At 42.6% G+C, this 21,263-nt stretch overlaps 1 protein-coding gene across 4 annotated transcripts in view; it reads right to left on the reverse strand.

Annotated features, from left to right (window-relative positions):
* LOC130835846 (ATP-binding cassette sub-family C member 4-like) overlaps positions 1-21,263 on the reverse strand; it is a 154,527-nt gene that overhangs the window by 79,994 nt on the left and 53,270 nt on the right. For all 4 annotated transcript variants that reach the window (XR_009049054.1, XM_057707710.1, XM_057707711.1 and 1 more), the window contains exons 13-17: positions 21,078-21,164; positions 14,346-14,442; positions 10,790-11,002; positions 1,123-1,263; positions 284-321 (exon numbers count right to left, since the gene is read on the reverse strand). Coding sequence is in view for 3 of the 4 variants with exons in the window: in XM_057707710.1 (XP_057563693.1) it covers positions 284-321; positions 1,123-1,263; positions 10,790-11,002; positions 14,346-14,442; positions 21,078-21,164 (576 nt within the window). In the remaining variant the exon portion in view is untranslated. The remainder of the gene's footprint in view (positions 1-283; positions 322-1,122; positions 1,264-10,789; positions 11,003-14,345; positions 14,443-21,077; positions 21,165-21,263) is intronic.

Consider the following 21,263-nt stretch of genomic DNA (forward strand, 5'->3'; position numbering starts at 1 on the left):
ATGATTCCCAGCTCACATGTGTCCGTCTACCTTATAAAAATTCAACTTGAATCATGACTTTCAGCTCTTAAAATTGTCTGTGAGGAAGCTGCTGAGAGTCAAACAGGGGGAGACACCATGGGAGGGTCACACTCCACCAGCAGGAACTTAAATTTTTCTTCAGGGAAACTACATGAGGATCAGAAGAAGAGGCTGAACAAGCCCCATCTCTCCCCCTGACTCTGTGGGAAACTGAGGCTTCGTAGATTTTACAGTGATTTGTATCAGACCAGGAATCACTTACCAGGATGAAAGCCACCAATCCTGAAGGACATAGGGAACCTGGAGCAGGAAACAACAATCACTCAAACACTGACATTACTGACCCCCCCAAACCCCCACTCACTAGAATGGGTGATGGAAAGTCTCCAGGAAACACAGATAGTCCTTCCAGCTCAGGTCTGTGCCAGCCCCTCATCCCACACAACCACAGGTCAGGGAGGGCGTGTTACATTTCAAAATCTTTAAAAGACATCCTTTTTTTTCCCCTCTAAAATCTCTCTATCATGTACACACAGCATCAGTAAGCCTCACCTATTTTGCTCACAGATAATGTGTTTCAATGCAAATCCAAGTGGACTGTAAAATACAGTAATAATAGTATAAATGTTGGGATTTTTCAAAGGAAAAAGCTTAACAGGTATTCTGATGGTCAGTTTTCTGTGTCAGCTTGGCCACACCAGTCTCCAGTGATTTAACAAACTCCTGTCTAGATATTGATGTGAAGGTATTTTATAGATGTGGTTCACATCCATCATCAGAACTCAAGTAAAGGGGATCACCCTCAGCAATGTGGTGGGTCTCGTCCAGTCAATCAAAGGCCTTAAGAGCAAACCTGAGGCTTCCTGGAAAAGGAAGGAATTCTGCCTCAAGGCTGCAGAGTCAGCTGCCTGAGGTTCCAGCCCGTGGGCCTGCCTAACTGATTTCATATTTACCCAGCTAGATCCCACAATCTCATGAGCCAATTCTTCAAAAATATATCTCTTAATATACATATTAAAAATAATAATAAAATAAATACAGTATAAATGGTATGTAAATATCAAGCTGAGGGCACCAACCAAAATAAATGTCCTTATTTACCTGAGCTGCGATGTTTACTAGAATAAGGAAAATGATGATAAACCAGTGAGTACCAGCTGTGAAGTAATTCTTGTAGGTCTTAAAATCAACTTGTCCCTCCGAACTGCTCTCCAGTGATAGTGTAACCTGCATATTCTCAGTCTGTGAGGCAAAAATGTCAGTGAGAGAAAAATTTTTAAATAATGAACCCCCAAATTTCAAAAGTTCAACAATGTCCTCTATTGCAAAGCTGTGGGGAAAAAACCAGACATATGGTGGTAGGAGTGCAAAATGATCTATCTCCTGGAGATAAGGGTGTGGAAATATCTAGCCAAACCATATATGCATTCACCCTTGGACCCAGCCATCCTACTCCTAGGAATCTATTAGAAATAAGGAACATCATTTGCACAAGGTTACTCACTGTTTGGCGGCTTTGCTTAAAGTCGATCGTAACTCTCAGCACACACACAACATACCTGATTCAAGTACGAATGGAGAAGCTTGTTCCAAAATAATACACAAAATGATATGGAGCTGATGTATCTCTCTAGATGATTTGTGTCACTCAATGATGGAAACATAAAACATACTTGTGGCTCAAAATACTAGCCAAATACAGTACAGTGAGTTCACACAAAGAGTTGGAGAAATATGAGTTTGCAGAGCAGGGCAACAGCATATGATCATAATCCATTTGGTTTCTGAATCTCACAGAGTGATTCCTGAGAGTGGAATGTGAGGGACTAATCTGAATACTTATCAGAATCATCCAGACTCCCGGGGTTGGAAAGTGAGGGTTTGGATATCGAGGAATACCTGTGTATGTTTTTAAGGTAGGTCTAGTGCATTTCTGCATTTCTGTCTGGAGGACTTAGAATGCATTATAGAGTCACAAGAGCCAAAGATGTCCTGGGATGTATGCTGGCTGCTGGGGATTCAAGGTGGATAAGACGTGGTTCTCAGTCTTGAAGGGTAAGAAAGGAAGATGGGGGGAAAAGAAAGATGGCGGCAAAGCAGAAGGACATGGAATGCATCCCTCTCCACAGATGTATCAGGAATACATCAAAAGATGCAAGAATTCCCACAGAGAACCAGCTGAACAACAGCAGACAACCTTGGACACCAGAGAGGACTGCAAAAATCCCAACATAACTGGGTAGGACAGAGGGAAAAAATGAAAGGAGAAAGAGGAGGAGGAGAAAGGAAAGGGACAGGTCCCACACCCTGGGGTGGGGAGATCTGAAACAGAGGGGAGACTGCCAAATTCAGGGAAATGTCCCTTATCTAACGGGGAAACCCCTTCTCCAATGGGGAATTTCCCTGGGTCAGAAGGGAGGCATTTGGGACTGCTCAAAGGGGGTGAAATGGCTGATCTGTGGCAGACGGGAAAGAGTGAGAAACACATGGAGTGTCTGCACCACATCTCAGCGTGTCCGGACTGAGACTTCGGTTCACAGCTGAACTGGGGGTCTGGGAGATGGAACGTGGGAACCGGAGAACTGGTTCAGGGTGAGAAACATTGCTGGCAGGGGGAGACAGACTGAGAGGACAGGAGGGAAGAAATCCACAGTGGAGAAAGCCTACCGTGGAAAGCTGGGCAGCCATGGCAGCGGCTCAATACTGCTGACTCACAAGCAGGGGAGAGGAGCCGTGGGTGTAGCTCCTCTCTCAGCGCCAGTGATGGACAAAGGAATGCCCCCTCTGGGCCTGGCTAATGCACTCAGGGATAGCAAAGGCCCCTGGGCGGGGCTGGCCTAGAGTGCCTGCAGCAGAGAGCCAAAAGCCCACAGAGTGGCCCAGCTCTGGAGACATCCTGTTTACACCTGAGCTGCTGGCATCCCTCTGCAATAGGCACCACCACGGCCAACTGAGCTGCTGTGACCCAGGCAGGGGACCCCGGAGGAGTTGTAGCAGGGGGAATGAGCTGCAGTTGTAGTTGCTCTCTCAGCCTGAGCCACCAATGTCCCTCTGCAGCAGGCACCACCTGAGCTGCTCTGACCCAGGCAGGGTGCCACTGCTCACTCACTCCCAGAGGAAGGAGCCACTATTGCAACCTCTCTCCCCCCACACACCGGCGCTTACAGACAAACAATAAAGGAAGCTCTGCTGGTCACAGGGTAACACAAAAAGCTCAAGGTGGGTAGAAGGACACTTACAGCTTAGACCCCAAGGAAACAGAAATATTACTATTAATTCTATTGATCTGGTCCATTCTGGGGTCAGTTCGAGCTTTTTTATTTTTTTCTTTTAAATTAATTACGATCTTAGTCCTAAGGGATCTACATGTTTTATGACATATTTTTTATTCTATTTTAATTTTTAGCCTTTTCATATATTTCTATTTCTAGCTAAGTTTTTTGTAGTGCTGACTGTATCTCTCCTACCTTCTTTTCATCTCTATCTTTTATAAATTTCTATTTTTTCTTTTTCTTTCCATATTTCCAGTCACACTACACTTTTCTGTTGCCCTGCCTTCTACCCTTTTTTAGTTTCTTCTATCTTAATATACTTATAATCAATATTATCGCTCAGCTCTATATTCTTGCTTTATTCTCCAGATGACACACTGCTTTGGTTTTTATTATTAGGTTTGGTCTTTATCTTAGTTCTGAATATAATTGTCTGATTTTGTTTTGGGAATATTCAGTCTATCTGACTGTACTCTCGCTCTTTATTATATTTGATCCTAGCTTTCAAAATTTCCCTGGATATGTGTTTGTATGTGTGTGTGTGTGTGTGTTTTCTTTTAATTAATTATGATCTTTGTTCTAAGGGATCTACATGTATTATAACATATTTTATTATTCTTTTATTCTAGTTTTTTCTTCTATTTTTAATTTTAGACTTTTTACATATTTCTATTTCTAGCTAAGTTTTTTGTAGTGCTAACTTTATCTCTCCTACCTTCTTTCCCTCTCTTTTATACATTTCTATTTTTTTTCTCTCTTTTCTTTTTCTTTTCATATTTCCAGTCACACTACACTCTTCTGTTTCCCTGTCTTCTATCCTTATTTAGTTTTTTTTATCTTAATATACTTACAAGCAATATCAGTCTGCTCTGTTTCCTTGCTTTATTCTCCAGATGACACACTGCTTTGGTTTTTATTATTAGGTTTGGTCTTTATCTTAGTTCTAAGCATAATTGCCTGATTTCATTCTGAGAATCTTCAGTCTGTCTGGTGGTACTGTTGCTCTTTATTATATTTGATCCTAGCTTTCAAAATCTCCCTGGATTTGTGTTTGTGTGTGTGTTTTTTGTTTTGTTTTGCTTTGTTCTGGTTTTGAATTTCTGTTGGTTTTCTCTTTAATTGTCTGATGGCATACTGGGGTTCTTCTGTCAGGTCTTTCTAGTGCCTTATGTTCTATTGGATTCACTATTTGTGTGTCTTATACATGTATGTGTTTCCTTAATTTAGTATTTGTTTGACTCAACACACTGCCATTAGTCTGGGGCTTGGACAGTCTTCTTTAAACCCCTTTATTGCCGGGACAAGCAACCTCTGAAGTCTGGACTACTTCATCAGAAGTCAAGTAGGAGGCTCTGGGGAGGAAGCACTAAATCCAGGATGCTAGACTACTAGGGAGGCCTCAGACACAAGGAAGATTAACTGCAGAGAACTCTCACAGAGCCCTGTATCAGAGTCTAAGACCCAGCTTTGTCCAACTGTCTGCAACTGCCAGTGCAGGACACCTCACACAAAACTACAAACAAGACAGGAACACAAACCCTCCCATCAGCACACAGACTACCTAAAGACATATTAACCTCACAGATATTCTAAAACACACCACCTGACATGGCTCTGCTCATGAGAGAGAAAAGACACAGAGCCACACACCGGAAAGCAGACACCAGACACCCCCACCAGGAAGCCTATTGAAGACACTGGACCAACCCCAGCACAAGGGCAGAGGGCAGAAACAAGAGGAATTACTACTAGGCAGCACAGAGAAAGGAGACAGCAAATCCTATGAATTAAACAAAATGAGAAAACAAAGAAACACCATGCAGGCAAAGGAGCAGGAAAAAAACCCACAAGACCAAATAAATGAAGAGGAAATAGGAAAACTGCCAGAGAAAGAATTCAGAGTAATGCTAGTAAACATCATCCAAAATCTTGAAAACAAAATACAGAAAATACAACAAACAGTTAATAAGGACTCAGAAGAAATAAAGAACAAACAAACAGTAATGGACAACAAAATAACGGAAATTCAAAATACTCTAGATGGTAAAAACAGCAGAATAACTGAGGCAGAAGAACGAATAAGTGAGTTGGAAGATAGAACGGGGCAAATAACTGCCACAGAGCAGGAAAGAGAAAAAAGAATAAAAAGAATGGAAGAGCATCTCAGAGACCCTGGTGACAACAGTAAGTACACCAACATTCAAATCATAGGCATCCCAGAAGAAGAAGAAAAAAAGAGGGTCTGAGAAAATATTTGAAGAGGTTCTAGTGGAAAACTTCCCCAACATAGGAAAGGAAATAATTAATCAACTCCAAGAAGCGCAGAGAGTCCCATACAGAATAAATCCAAGGAGAAATACACCGAGGCACATAGTAATCAAACTAATGAAAATTAACCACAAAGAAAAAATATTAAAAGCAGCAAGAGAAAAGCAACAAATAACATATAAGGGAAAACCCATAGGATAACAGCTGACCTTTCTGCAGAAACTCTGCAGGCCAGAAGGGAGTGGCAGGATATACTGAAAGTCCTGAGAGAGAAAAACCTACAGTCAAAAATACTCTACCCAGCAAGATTCTCAATCAGATTCGATGGAGAGATCAAAAGCTTTCCAGACAAGCAAAAGTGAAGAGAATTCAGCACCACCAAACCAGACTTACAACAAGTGCTAAAGGAACTTCTCTAAGTAGGAAACACAAGAAAAGGAAAACACCTACAAATACAAACCCAAAACAATCAAGAAAATGGTAATAGGAACACACATGTCAATAATCACCTTAAATGTAAGTGGATTAAATGTTCCAATCAAAAGACACAGACTGGCTGAATGGATACAAAAACAAGACCCTTCTATATGCTGCCTACAAGAAACCCACTTCAGACCAAGGGACACATATAGATTGAAAGTAAGGGGATGGAAAAAGATATTCCATGCAAATGGAAGTCAAAAGAAAGCTGGAGTAGCAATACTCATATCAGACAAATTAGACTTGAAAGTAAAGACTATTACAAGAGACAAGGAAGGACTCTACATAATGATCAAGGAATCAATCCAAGAAAAACATATAACAATTGCAAATATCTATGAACCCAACATAGGAGCACCTCAATACATAAGGCAAATGCTAACAGCCATAAAAGGGGACATCGACAGTAACACAATAATAGTGGGAGACTTGAACACCCCACTTACATCAATGGACAGATCATCCGAACAGAAAATAAATAAGGACACACAAGCTCTAAATAACACAGCAGACCATCTCGACTTAATGGATATTTATAGGACATTCCATCCAAAAACGACAGAATATATTTTCTTCTCAAGCGCACACGGAACATTTTCCAGGATAGATCACATCTTGGGTCACAAATCAAGCCTCGGTAAATTCAAGAAAATTGGAGTCATATCAAGCATCTTCTCTGACCACAACACCATGAGACTAGATATCAATTACAGGGAAAAAACTGTAAAAAATACAAACACATGGAGGCTAAACACTATGCTATTAAACAAACAAGAAATCAGTAAAGAAATCAAAGAGGAAATAAAAAAAAAACTAGAAACAAATGACAATGAAAACACAATGACACAAAACCTGTGGGACACAGCAAAAGCAGTTCTAAGAGAGAAGTTTAGAGCAATACAGTCCTACCTCAAGAAACAAGAAAAATAATGAGAAACAACCTAACCTTACACCTAAAACAATTAGAGAAAGAAGAACAAAGAAATCCCAAGGTGAGCAGAAGGAAAGAAATCATAAAGATCAGAGCAGAAATAAAAGAAAAAGAAAGGAAGGAAACAATAGCAAAGATCAATAAAACTAAAAGCTGGTTCTTTGAGAAGATAAAGAAAATTGATAAACCATTAGCCAGACTCATCAAGAAAAAAAGGGAGAAGATGCAAATGAACAGAATTAGGAATGAAAAAGGAGAAGTAACAATGGACACCTCAGAAATACAAAAGATCATGAGAGACTACTACAAGCAACTATATGCCAATAAATTGGATAACCTGGAAGAAATGGATAAATTCTTAGAAAAGTACAATCTTCCAAGACTGAACCAGGAAGAAATAGAAAATATGAACAGACCAAGCACAAGTACAGAAATTGAGACTGTGATGAAAAATCTCCCAACAAACAAAAGCCCAGGGCCAGATGGACACACAGGCGAATTCTATCAAACATTTAGAGAAGAGCTAACATCTATCCTTCTCAAACTCTTCCAAAATATAGCAGAAGGAGGAACACTCCCAAACTCATTCTACGAGGCCACCATCACCCTGATACCAAAACCAGGCAAAGATGTCACAAAAAAAGAAAATTACAGACCAATATCACGGATGAATATAGATGCAAAAATCCTCAACAAAATACTAGCTAACAGAATCCAACAGCACATTAAAAAAATCATGCACCATGATCAAGTGGGGTTTATGCCTGGAATGCAAGGATTCTTCAATATACGCAAATCTATCAATGTGATACATCATATCAACAAATTGAAGGATAAAAACCATATGATCATCTCAATAGATGCAGAAAAAGCTTTTGACAAAGTTCAACATCCATTTATGATCAAAACTCTCCAGAAAATGGGCATAGAAGGAAATTACCTCAACATAATAAAAGCCATATATGAGAAACCAAAAGCCAACATCGTTCTCAATGGGGAAAAACTGAAAGCATTCCCTCTAAGAACAGCAACAAGACAAGGGTGTCCACTCTCACCATTATTATTCAACATAGTTTTGGAAGTGTTAGCCACAGCAATCAGAGAAGAAAAAGAAATCAAAGGAATCCAAATTGGAAAAGAAGAAATAAAATTGTCACTCTTTGCAACGACATATTATACATAGAAAACCCTAAAGATTCTACCAGAAAACTGCTAGCAGTAATCGATGAATTTAGTAAAGTAGCAGGATACAAAATTAATGCACAGAAATCTCTTACATTCCTATATACTAACAATGAAAAAGCAGAAAGAGGAAGTAAGGAAACTCTCCCATTTACCATTACAACAAAAAGAATAAAATACCTAGGAATAAACCTGCCTAAGGAGGCAAAAGATCTGTATGCAGAAAACTATAACACAATGATGAAAGAAATCAAAGATGATACAAACAGATGGAGGGAAATACCATGTTCTTGGATTGGAAGAATCAACATTGTGAAAATGACTATCTTACCCAAAGCAATTTACAGATTCAACACAATCCCTATCAAATTACCAATGGCATTTTTCACAGAACTAGAACAAGAAATTTTTTGATTTGTATGAAACGCAAAAGACCCCAAATAGCCAAAGCAATCTTGAGAAGGAAAGACGGAGTTGGTGGAATCAGGCTTCCTGACTTCAAACTATACTACAAGGACACAGTGATCAAGACAGTATGGTACTTGCACAAAAATAGAAAGGAAGATCAATGGAACAGAATAGAGAACCCACAAGTAAGCCCCCACACATATGGGCACCTTATCTTTAAAAAAGGAGGCAAGAATATACAATGGAAAAAAGACAGCCTCTTCAATAAGTGGTGCTGGGAAAATTGGACAGCAACATGTGAAAGAATGAAATTAGAACACTTCCTAACACCATACACAAAAATAAACTCCAAGTGGATTAAAGACCTAAATGTGAGGCTAGACACTATAAAACTCCTAGAGGAAAGCGTAGGCAGAACACTCTATGACATACATCAAAGCAAGATCTTTTTTGACCCACCTCCTAGAATCATGGAAATAAAATCAAGAATCAACAAATGGGACCTCATGAAACTTAAAAGCTTTTGCACAGCAAAAGAAACCATAAACAAGACAAGAAGGCAACCCTCAGGATGGGAGAAAATACTTGCCAATGAAGCAACGGACAAAGGATTAACCTCCAAAATATACAAGCAGCTCATGCAGCTTAATACCAAAAAAGCAAATAACCCAATCCACACATGGGTGAAAGACCTAAATAGACATTTCTCCAAAGAAGACATACAGATGGCCAACAAACACATGAAAAGATGCTCAACATCACTAATCATTACAGAAATGCGAGTCAAAGCCACAATGAGGTATCATTTCACTCCGGTCAGAATGGCCATCATCAAAAAATCTAGAAACGATAAATGTTGGAGAGGGTGTGGAGAAAAGGGAACTCTCCAGCACTGTTGGTGGGAATGTAAGTTGGTACAGCCACTATGGAAAACAGTTTGGAGGTTCCTTAAAAAACTACAAGTAGAACTACCATGTGATCCAGTCATCCCACTCCTGGGCATATACCCAGAGAAAACCATAATCCAAAAAGAAACATGTACCATAATATTCATTGCAGCACTATTTACGATAGCCAGGACATGGAAGCAACCTAAATGCCCATCAACAGGTGAATGGATAAAGAAGATGTGGCACATATATACAATGGAATATTACTCAGCCATAAAAAGAAATGAAATGGAGCTATATGCAATGAGGTGGATAGACCTAGAGTCTGTCATACAGAGTGAAGTAAGCCAGAAAGAGAAAAACAAATACTGTATGCTAACTCATATATACAGAATCTAAAAAAAAAGTGGTACTGATGAACCCAGTGACAGAGCAAGAATAAGGATTCAGATGCAGAGAATGGACTGGAGGGCATGGGGTTGGGGGGCTGGGGGGTGAAGGGGGGCTGGGGGGGCAAAGGGAAGCTGGGATGAAGTGAGAGAGTAGCATAGACATATTTACACTACCAACTGTAAAACAGATGCCTAGTGGGACGTTGCTGTATAACAAAGAGAGATCAACTCGATGATGGATGATGCCTTTGAGGGCCAGGACAGGGAGGGTGGGAGGGAGCTGTGGGAGGGAGGGGATATGGGGATGTATGTATAAATACAGTTGATTCACTTTGGTGTACCTCAAAAGCTGGTACAAGAGTGTAAAGCAATTATATTCCAATAAAGCTTAAAAAAATAAAAATTAAATAAAAATTTAAAAAAAGAAGAAAGAAAGAAAAGAAGATGGGGACTAACTCCAAAATGTCTGCTGACCAGGTCCTTCACACATGCTGCCTCTAGCGTATCACAAACCATCTGACAAGGGGGCAAAATACTACCATCAGTCACTTGCAGTGCCAGACCTTTCTAACCTATAGGAAAAGTAGCTGATGTAATTTAGGCCACAGCAGGACTTAGTCTAAGGAGGTCTTGATATTAAGCCTCTGGATGCATAAGGGAAGTAGGATGTAACTATGGTAAATTGAAGAGTTCTTATATCAGTATGAGCCACATGCACCCAGGAATTCTTAGCAGTGCACTACTGATCTCCATGAGATTCTCTGTCCTACACCCAAGGGAGAGCCCCAATCAGGGAGCAATTTAATTCTACCAGTTCCATGGAATAAGGCCTTGGAAACTTAGGATCTACTTTGGGACAAAGATGTCATGAGCGGAGCAGACTAAAGGTCCATGAGGCCACCAAGAGCAGATAGACCAGGGCATATGGCAGGATGAGAAACTCACATCTTGGCCCTCTTGAGCAGCATCTTTCAAAGAAGGTCTGGAAGACTGTTGAGACTTAACAGAAGACTTGGAGGAGGTCCAATTCCTCAGAGTGGAAGTTCCTGGAACTGGAAGTGGTTCAGCCTCCTCTTCCTCCTTCTTTAAAAGGATATCTTCAGAATCCATCCAAGATTTCAAAAATTCAGCGTAAGTTCCCTTTTGCACCATTTTACCCTAAAATAAAGAATTTTAGGGGAATGCATTTACATTTGATAATATTAATCCATTTTAAATACTAATCAGGAAAAGTTAACTAGTCTTTATTGATTTTTCTAAGAAAATGATCCTTGGATCTGGAATTCTGATTGACAAATCTACTTCAATTCAATCAACACAGAACTGAGCATTCTGTTCTCTGCCAAACCCTGTGTTAGGTCCTGGGGGACGTGGAAGAAATGTGTGCTCATGTGTTAAAAATGGAGGCCATTGGCTTAACTACCATGGGCTTTTAGGGAAGCAAAAAGTACAGATGTTGGTAGAAGTATCAGTGCAGTACTTTTAGACAACATAGAAATTGAGATAAGCCTCATGTGACAAGCAGAATTTTAAAAAACAGCCAATTGGGGAGGATATTCCAGGAAAGAAACTTAAGACTGACCCAGAGGTGGACACAAGCACATCTGCGTAGCTAAGAGTCACTCATCAAATCCTCGCTGACCATTGTCATAGCATCACGTGCCCCACTGGAAATAGACATGGAGGAACCAGCCCTGGACAGAGAACCCATGAGCTGTGTCTTCATGGTCTTTACAACTTCCCCACAAATGCAGGAAGTTCCCAACTGAAAATTCAATACTCCACTTATTTAAGTAATTAAACAAGGAGGCATGAGACCTGGGTGGCTCTAATGCCTTGGCAGCCTGTGCCAGCAAACCAGACCCTAAACCAGAATCAATGCACTCAGACCTGAGAGAAAGTTAAGAACAACCAACCACAAGCAGCCAACCAGGCTTCCCCAAATCAGGCAACTGCTTAAGCTACAGCCAATCTAATCATTTTACTGAACATTGACACATCACTGTACAGTTTCCCTCCCTTACAAAGTTATGTAAAATAACATGCAGATATTTTCACTATTTTCTGACCTCATGAAACAAGACTCAGCTGATTCACTCACTGGCAAACAAAATATTAGGCAAAATCTTAGGGTGAAAAACTAATCAAAGTAGGGCATGTCTGGTTAAAGCAGGTCAGGTAGAAGAAGGTGGTCCATGACCCTAGCTGGTAACCCTCTCATCCTGTCCCCTGAGGTGGTCCACTGGGAGAAACCCAACGAGGTCTTTGGGCATTGTCTGATACTGCAAAGTTAGAAAATTACTCATGATACACTGTGTCTTGTTCCACTTGGGAGGCAAAATTCATACACTTTATTTAATGAAATTTTCATTTTCCACTTAGCATTTGTAAGATGTACAAAGAAACAACTAGTGGTACAAAGACAGCAATTTCACTCATCAGCCCAGCACTGACAATTTTGAGGGGACAAGGGGGCAGCCATCCCCTCTCTGTTGTGAGAGAGGGACCAGGACAAACAGTAAGGATTCACCCCAACTCATCCAGGGGAGCTCATCAGTAGACAAATGGTTGTTCTGATAGTAGTAAAATTGAGAGTGGTGTCCACAAAGGAAGCAATGAGGGGATCCCAAAACATCTAGGGATGGGCTAAACGGGCTATTCCCCCAACCACTGATTCTGCACTCATAACGCTCCCTACACTGGGGTTTTACACACTAGTATCACCCCCTCTGCACATGAAATTAACTGCTCTCAAGCTTGAGAAATCTGAGCCCCCCCATTCCTGGAGGAGCAAATAAGAATTGACACATGGAACTATTCCTAAAGAGGTAGAGGTTCTGCATTATAATAACCTTAGAGCAGAAATTCATTTGATAAGTGAGCAATTTGACCAAGGGCCTGATGGAATAGGCAAGGGTTAAGGATGGAGGTGCTGAGGCACAGAGGGAAACAAGCCAAGGAGTGAAGCATCAAACCACCACCAAGTCTGAAAAATTCTCACTAATCTCCACCCCACCCCCAAGCATGTTAGGTGTTGTGGGTTAAATGGTGCCCCTCCCGCCAAAACAAGATATGTTCAAGCTATAAACATGACACCTGTGAACATGATCTTATTTGGAGACAGGGTCTTTGCAGATGTAATGAAGTTAAGATGAAGTCATACTGGAGTGGGGTAGCCCTGAATCCAACATGACTGATGTTCTTATAAGAGAAGAGACTCAGACAGACGTGGGGGCAATGGCCTTGTGACATCAGAGGCAGAGACTACAGTGCTGTAGCTGGAAGCCAAGGGGTGCCAAGGAAGGCCAGTGAACACCGGAAGCTGGAAGGGAGAATTCTCCCCCAGAGCCTTTAAGGAGATCACAGCCCTGCCAGCACCTTGATTTGGGACTTGTAGCATTCAGAACAGTGAGACAATAAATTTCTATTGTTTTAAGCCACCCAGTTGGTGGTACTTTGTTATGGCAGCTCTAGAAACTGATGTACTAGCCTAAGCCCATACTTCTGTCATCTCAACTTTACTAAGACTTCTAACGGCTTCTGCTGTCACCCCTCCAGCAAACATCAGAGAAATCTTTTAAATCACGTGTCAGACCACATCACTCCTCTACTCTGGACAGTCCAATGGCTTCCATCTCACTTCCAGGCCCCCTGCCCACTGCTCAGAGACCAGCTCCCTCCACGTCCCCCTGCTCACTCTCCTCAGACAGACTGGCCTTCCTGTCATTCCTCCAACCTGCCAGGTCAACTCCTTCCTTAGGACCCTCTGCCTCAAACCCCCCTCCTGCAGGTGACTTTGTGGCCCCCACCTTCCTGTCACTCAGGCCCTGTGAGGCACCACCTCCTCAGGGAGGCAGCCAGGATGTCAGCCCCACCCCTCTCTCTTTCATCACATCTGTCCCCACAAGAACAGGAGCCCCATGAAGGCAGGGCCTTGTCCTACTGCTGCACAAGTTCTCATATGTATGGGGCACAAAAAGAGGCCTGGGCAGTGAGACCAGCAACTGGCCACACCAGCAGAGTGGGTGTCTCTGATCAGGATGCTTGTCTACCCAAGCTCCCTTCTGGTATTAATGGAAGATGCTCTCTAGGCAAACTGCTCGTGACAATCATGTGGATACAAACAGGTCTTAGTATCTCTAATTTCCAAATACTAATACTCTTTGACTTAAGTTGTGGTGGGGGAAACAAATAGTTCTAAATAAAAGAGCATCATCATTCTTAACAAATTTCACAAGCACAATGATAATTCAGCATCTCTGCAGTAGGACTTTTAGATACTTTAGGGTTTATGTGGCTTAGAGCATAATAGTGACATCTCTACATGTCTTTGGATTCATCCTCAAAGGCATGAATACCACCTACTCTGAGAAGACGGGGGCATAAAACTGAGGGAGAAGAGGGCATTTACCATGAACCCAAGGAGAGTGACCTGCTGGGAGGCCTGGCCATCAACACACCTGAGTGTTAGCAATTCCACAGACTTCTAGAAACTACTTACATCTTCCAATATCAGAATCTGACTTGCATCCTTTAGGAACTGCAGCTGATGAGTCACTAAGATTGTGATCTTCTCCTTCAAGGCTTGGCAAACACACCTGCAAATGTAAAAGGTACAGGATGCAAAAGCACATTAATGGGGGTGATCCAAACTGAAAACTTTTTTTTTTGAAAACATAATGAGACAAAGACCACATAGCAGTCAAAGATGTGTAGTTTAAATACCAGTATTAAAAAATAGAAATTAAATACAAATATAAATCAATGATTCTGACTAGGTCCTCAAATTCATCAGCAGCAAAGTTGAAACTAGCTCTGCTAAAAAATTCTGAAAAGCAGTCCAGTGAAAGAGGTACCAACAGCTAAGTTATTTTTCTTTCAAAAATTCAGCTTAACAAAAAAAAAAGAAAAAAAAATTCAGCTTAACAATAATTTACGTTTCATAATGAAAAACAATTGAGCAACACTGAGATTCAAAAGCCTGACTGAACTAAAACACTATATTTTATCACTATGCAGGAATGGGAGAAGAAGGATCTATGTCATATAAAAATGTGTAATTTTTTCTTAGTTTTCTGATTATTTATGATTTACGATGTACATATTAACAACAAAAAAAATTAATAGATTCTTGGTAACCTTTGCCAGAGTGCATTTTCTAGACATTTCTTCACAAATAATATTAGATAGAAAATGAATGTTTAGCATGGCCTCCATCAGTCTCTGCAACATTCCCAGTCCCATCCAGGAAGCGAGCCTTTTTTCACTAGGACTGATCACCTCCCAAACATGAAATAAAAGAATGGAATCCAAATGACCCAAATCACAGTGGAAATCATCCGACAGCTCAAAAGACACACCAGTTCTCCATAGTCAAGAGCCCTGTGTGATCAGACCACCCAGGATGGCTGTTCTCTTGCTCTCTGTGCATCCCCTGCTCAACAGGTACCTGCTTCACCTACACCTACTCACGTGACTGACCTTCCTACATACTTGCCCCAGGCCCCAGCTAATAACTGTTCTAGTTTTAGATCAGAATCCTCCACTATGCTTATCAAGGGGGCAGCGAGGGGCATGCCCCTCTGCTGGTTACCATGGTAACCGATGAGCCAACCTGATGTCTATTCCCCTGTAACGGGTGATCTTCCCTCTCCCCCAACTCCCTGCCAGCAGCTCAGACTGCTGCCATGGCCTGCCCCACTGTCCACTGCATATAGTGGGGTGTTGGTCAGGACCTTGCTTCAGACATGTAAGCTCACCCTATCCATTAAACGATTCATGTCTCCATTGCTGACTCCAGGCTCTTTCTTCTGTCTAAGCTGGGCAAGTACAGGCCTTGTAGACCTGCAGGATGTAGCCCAACAACCCCCCTCAGTATTCAACTATAAGTGTTTTCTTTTTACAGTAACTCCTCAAACTGCTCCTACATTTTAAATGCAGACCCCTAGGAACTCAGCCCAAATCTCAACCCACAAGGGTCTACAACTCCTCCAGGGAAGCGAGTAGCCAGGTCTGGGGCCCCAGTGACCATGGGCAGAGCTCCAGGCATATACTCTGGGTGCCCAAGCCCCTCGCAGAGCAAATCTCAGGACCATGGGCCACAGCTCAGCCTGCTGAGTGAGTCAGATGGAGAGTCTGGAGGCAGCAGATGGCAGCTCAGTCCCTCCCCACTCCTCCCTAACCCACGAGTGGTCATGTGCTTTGGATTCAGGATAGAAAAGTCCTAAGGGGACATTTTGGGCATTTTCTGGTATTCTTAAAACATTTTTATCTTATAATGGACTAAAGTTGATTAACAATGTTGTATTAGTTTCAGGTGTACAGCAAAGTGATTCGGTTATATACACACACATATTCTTTTTCAAATTCTTTTCCTATTTACATTATTACAGAGTATTGAGCACAGTTCCCTGTGCTGTATAGTAGGTCCTTGTTGGTTATCTATTTTAAATATAGCAGTGTGTACGTGTCAATCCCAAACTCATAAGGGGACACTCTGGACACTGGGTCTATGATCAGAAGCAAGAGCCCAGGATGTAGACACATATACCATCGCTTCATGAAGTTCAAAAGAATTAATTTTTCCCTTTGTCTTAGTTCAACATTTGTACCTAAGTTTCTTGACTGAGTAAACCTCTCTTCAGACTTAGTACTAAAGCTTTTAGTGGAATTGTTTCTCCGTAATTCATAGTTATCTGCCAACAGTCCCCGAAGGCAGATGTTAATTGAATCTGATGGGCTGCTGTGCCCAAGGCAGATCAACCGGAAAGCTGTAAAATGTTTTCTTCCTAACATTCCATCACAGATGAGGTAATATAAATAATTACAATGACGTGATGAGTTGATGGCTTTGAATTTTTCCTAAATAGTGTTATTTATCAAAATTTCTAGGAAAATACTCTTTTCCAAGTTTTTAGAATAAAGATTTTCAAGTCATGCCATAAAAATGACTGATTCAGCAACCAGTTGTTTAACAGTTATTCCTATATAAGGGCTGTGTTAAACCTAGAGTCCTACATATAATCCTATATAAGTGTCGTGTTAAGAGGAGAGACAACCCGTGGTAGAGAGGATGCAAATAAGTCAGAGTCCCACCTTCATTCTTTTAATCAGCAGAGGTTTGTGGAGGTGCCAGGCTCTGTCCTAAGTGCTGAGGAAGCATCCACAGGTCAAGAAAGCAGACAATACTCTGCAGCATGTAGAAGGGGACACACCTAAATGAGCGTAGAAAATGCACTATTGGGCCATGAAGTGTGCTCTGAAGGAAAAGTAAGGGAGCTGCTGTCTTAGATGGGGTGACACGGGAACCATGAGACTATTGAGAGGGAACATCCCTGGAAGAAGGCACAGCAGCTGCAGGGGTCCTGGGACAGCACATGCTGGGCTAAGGCACCTTCCTGCACTCACAGCTTATGGGGGGTGAGGGGGACTCTAAGGTGAAGTGCAGCCCACTGAGGGCTGAGGGAAGACAGAAGGGCACAGGCTCCCCCTGGAGGAACAGGAGGGAAAGGCAGGGGCCTGTCTCTCACCTTCCTTCTTTGCCCTGGTGCATTCTTCCCTGGCTCTGGGACAGAGGGAGCAGTACCTACAGACAGACAGGTGTGAGAAAGGACCCGCCACAAAGCCAGAACAGTTGGAACACCGAGTGGGTGTGGGGATGAGCTGGAAAGGCTGATGGGAGCAGACGGCAAAGAAGTTTGTTCGTTTGAGGACCTGGAGCTGCACACTGAACGTGAGTCTGTGAAGCGCTGGAGCAGGAAGCGTGAACTGTGTAGACAGCAGTGTGGGAATCTGATCAGGACAGACCCGAAAAACTGACGACACAGGAGGCGGGGGTCTGGTGATGTGGGGGTCTCTGAATCACTGTGGGATCTACAGCTGGACACAGATGAGACTACATCAGTTCACCCAAGGCCTCTGACCTTCTGTAGGTGATAGAATCCACTAAATGTTCACAACATATAGTTGTAAAACTCACAGACCTTAAAAACCTTGGATATAGATTCATGACTGAAGGAAACTGTTAACAGCAAGTAGAAGCGTGATTCATTCACTTTTAATACAAAACATTTCCCATCACCAAGCTTCCACAACACCACATATTGTTCCATCCAATTTTCTAACTTGAGAACATTCTCCAGTGGCTGCTGAGTGATTTCCTAAACTGCCCTCATGCTCCCAGCCCTAAGTTTCCCCAAAGAACGTGGTTCTGATTAGCAAACAACTTTGCTTCTATCAAGTGTACATTCAAAGTCATTAAACCCAAAATGTTTCAGAGGACTTTATAAACACCTCCTGTGTCTGAAAAAGAACTTGGGGGAGATTTTGTGATCAGCACACTGATACTTGGCAATAAGAAGGCCTTCCTCTCTCCTCCCTGTGACACAGATACAATGACCAGCAGAAACCATTCTTGAAGTGATGGAGCACTTGTGCAGACGCACACAAGACGAGGTGACAGATATTTGCAAGTTCAAGGCAGGGTGCTGAGAACAGGGAGGCTGAGCTACTCATGATGCCAGGAGGGTGGGGGTGGGGAATCTCTGTCACAGCACAAACCCTGTCACTCAACTCATGACAAGACACAAGGCACTCCTCTAAGGGAAAATTCATCAAGTCATGATCAGGAGAGGGTGGGAAAGGGGGGTCAGATCAGAGAGCTGGAGGCCATGCCACAGGTCAGCTGTCCTGTTCTCTCATGTTCTGAAAGATTCAATGCCACTTTGCATATTTTTTTATTGTGGTAAAATAAACGTAACATGAAATTTACCGTTCTTGCCATTTTTAAGCATATAGTTCAGTGGCATTAAGTACATTCACACCGCTGTGCAGCCGCCACCACCATCCATCTGCAGAGCGCTTTCATCGCCCCGACACTAAGCACGAGTTACATACAGACTTTGGTGGAACCTGCCCCACGACCCCCGCTTAGGGGATGTGGAATCCCAGCTCCACATATCATATCCAGAGCTCAGAGCTCCTTCCATGTCTTACTCTCACGCTGCTGACCCGGCTAAAGTCTTTTTACTTTGCTATTCTGGACCTGTTGTAAAGCAATCATGTCCCCGCAAATTTCACACATTGACACCTTAACTGTTAGTACCTTAGAATTTGGTGACAGGGCCTTTAAAGAGGTAATTAAGTTACTGTTAATTAGAGTGGGCCTAATCCAATCTCACTAGTGTCTTTAGAAGAGGAGACTAAGACATAAGAACAGAGACACAGGGCTGCAGGTGAACAAAGGAAACACCATGTGAGGACACAGCGAGGAAGATGCCATTGGAATCCAAGGACAGAAGTCTTGGCAGAAACCAAACCTTCCCACACCTTGATCTTGGGCTTCCAGCCTCCAGAACTGTGAGAAAATTAATTTCTGTTGTTTAAGCTCCCTAATCTGTGACAGCCTGCTATAGACTGAGTGTTTGTGTCCTCAAGATTCATACGTTGAAAACTAATCCCCACTGTGAAGATACTGGATAGGGGGCCCTTGGGAGGTGATCAGGTCATGAGGGTGGAGCCTTCATGAATGGGATTAGTGTCCTTATAACAGGGACCCACACAGCTCCCTCACCCTGTACACAATGTGAAGACACAAGAATCAGGCCCTCATCAGACACCAAATCTCCCAGCACCCTGACCTTGGACTTTCCCAGCCTCCAGAACTGTGAGGGATAAATTTCTGTTATTTATAAGCCGTCCGGACTATGGTCTCCTGTGAGAGCAGCCTGGACAGACACAGCCCTAGCAAACTAATACAGGACCTGCCAGCGAGAATTTCCAAAGAGCTTCCCTCTGCTGTATAACCTACATCCTCCAGGCGAGGATGGGCCTGCTGTTCTTCTCAGCAGGATGGGCCTTGCTTCCTCCGACCTCTACACCTGTGCTTCTACTCCTACTTTAGCAAAAGGAACTGAATCCCCTTCTCAACCTCCACAAACCCTGCGCAGCCTGCAGGCCCCCAGGGCACTTCCCACCAAGCCCAGTGCACAGGGAGCTTCCCGACTTCAGCTGAAAGCCTACAGCTGCCCAATTCTGCTTCCATTTAGCATTTACTGTTCTGTATTGAAACCTTCTAAACCTTGACTATGCTGAGCTTTTCCCAGGCATCTGTCTTAAGAAGCTCCACATAGAGACAGATTCCTTAGAGGCAAGAATGAGAGCTGAACGTCTTAGTCTCCCTTATTCTGCCCAGGGTGAGTCCTTCCCCTCTCCTGGCTCACTGTCCTCCTCTGTAAACTAAGAAGTTTTGTGCAATAACATCTGTAAGGGCACTTATCCTGGTGCACACAGTAGGGCTTTAATAAGTGCAGCTGGAAGGGCTCATTGGCTTTAACAAGGTGCACAACAGCAAGGTAACTAACCGTGGGGTAGATGTGGATGCTGCTTCAGAAAAAGCAAGGTCACGAGGCTTTCAAAGAGGCCACTCTAGACTCCATCAGAGACATCAGTCAGTATGTGTTAGGACATACTACACACAGAAAAGCATCAGAGTTGTTCTGCTTCAGAGGTTTGGTGGCCAAGCAAGAGCCACTGAAAACAAATTCCAGAAACACAAAATGAGAGTCAGGACTTCAGCCAGATTCTAGATTCCTACTTTCAAATTCAAGTTAACCCTACACTGTCGGTCTAAGTATTAATTCTCGTTAGTACCCATGAAACAATGTGAAATGATTGAAATCATACTCTGATGTGGAATAAATCATTCTCAAATTCTATGTTTTATTAAGTATTTGCAAACCAACAGAATAAGCATAAACCAACAAGGTTTTCCACAGAAGTCCTATGTCAGTACTGAAAACTTCGCTTCTAACGTGCCTTAAACAAATGATGGAGGAAAAGAACTGGCAGCCAGTACCAGGTTACTGAGTCCCATTCTCTGATTTAAAAACCCATACATCACCTTTCTTATTCCTGGGGCCTGGGTCCACCCACAGTGTCTTGTTATCAACTGTAAGCAGCAAGGGGAAATCTGCCATCTACTCCTCAGCTCCCTAAAGCGCGGGCTCCACTGGCCTCCACACACTGGAAGCACCTCCTGTATTTTCTTATCTTGACCTCATCATGATGCAAAATTTCTCTACGATGGATCTTCTGTGGAGGGAAGGGAGGGGGAGAAGGACACCAGGGCAGAACAAGCTGAGTCTCCTGAAGCACAAAAGCTTTCCTAAGCTCTCTTCCCTGATCTCTACACGGTTCTTGGAAAGCAGAAATGATAGAACAGAAGCAAACTCACAGTTGGAACAAGTGCCTGCTCACTTCTGCATCTACTGCGCTGAGCGGATCATCCAGGAGGTAGATGTCTGCATCCTGATACACGGCTCTAGGAAATGTAGAGAGATGTCAGGAGAACGCTTCACGATCCCCTCCCTGGATCCCATCTCTGAATCATGATGGTGTCCAACAAATCCATGTTCCTTTC

The sequence above is a fragment of the Hippopotamus amphibius genome, chromosome 14 (genome assembly GCF_030028045.1).
Source record: "Hippopotamus amphibius kiboko isolate mHipAmp2 chromosome 14, mHipAmp2.hap2, whole genome shotgun sequence".
Lineage (NCBI taxonomy): Eukaryota > Metazoa > Chordata > Mammalia > Artiodactyla > Hippopotamidae > Hippopotamus > Hippopotamus amphibius.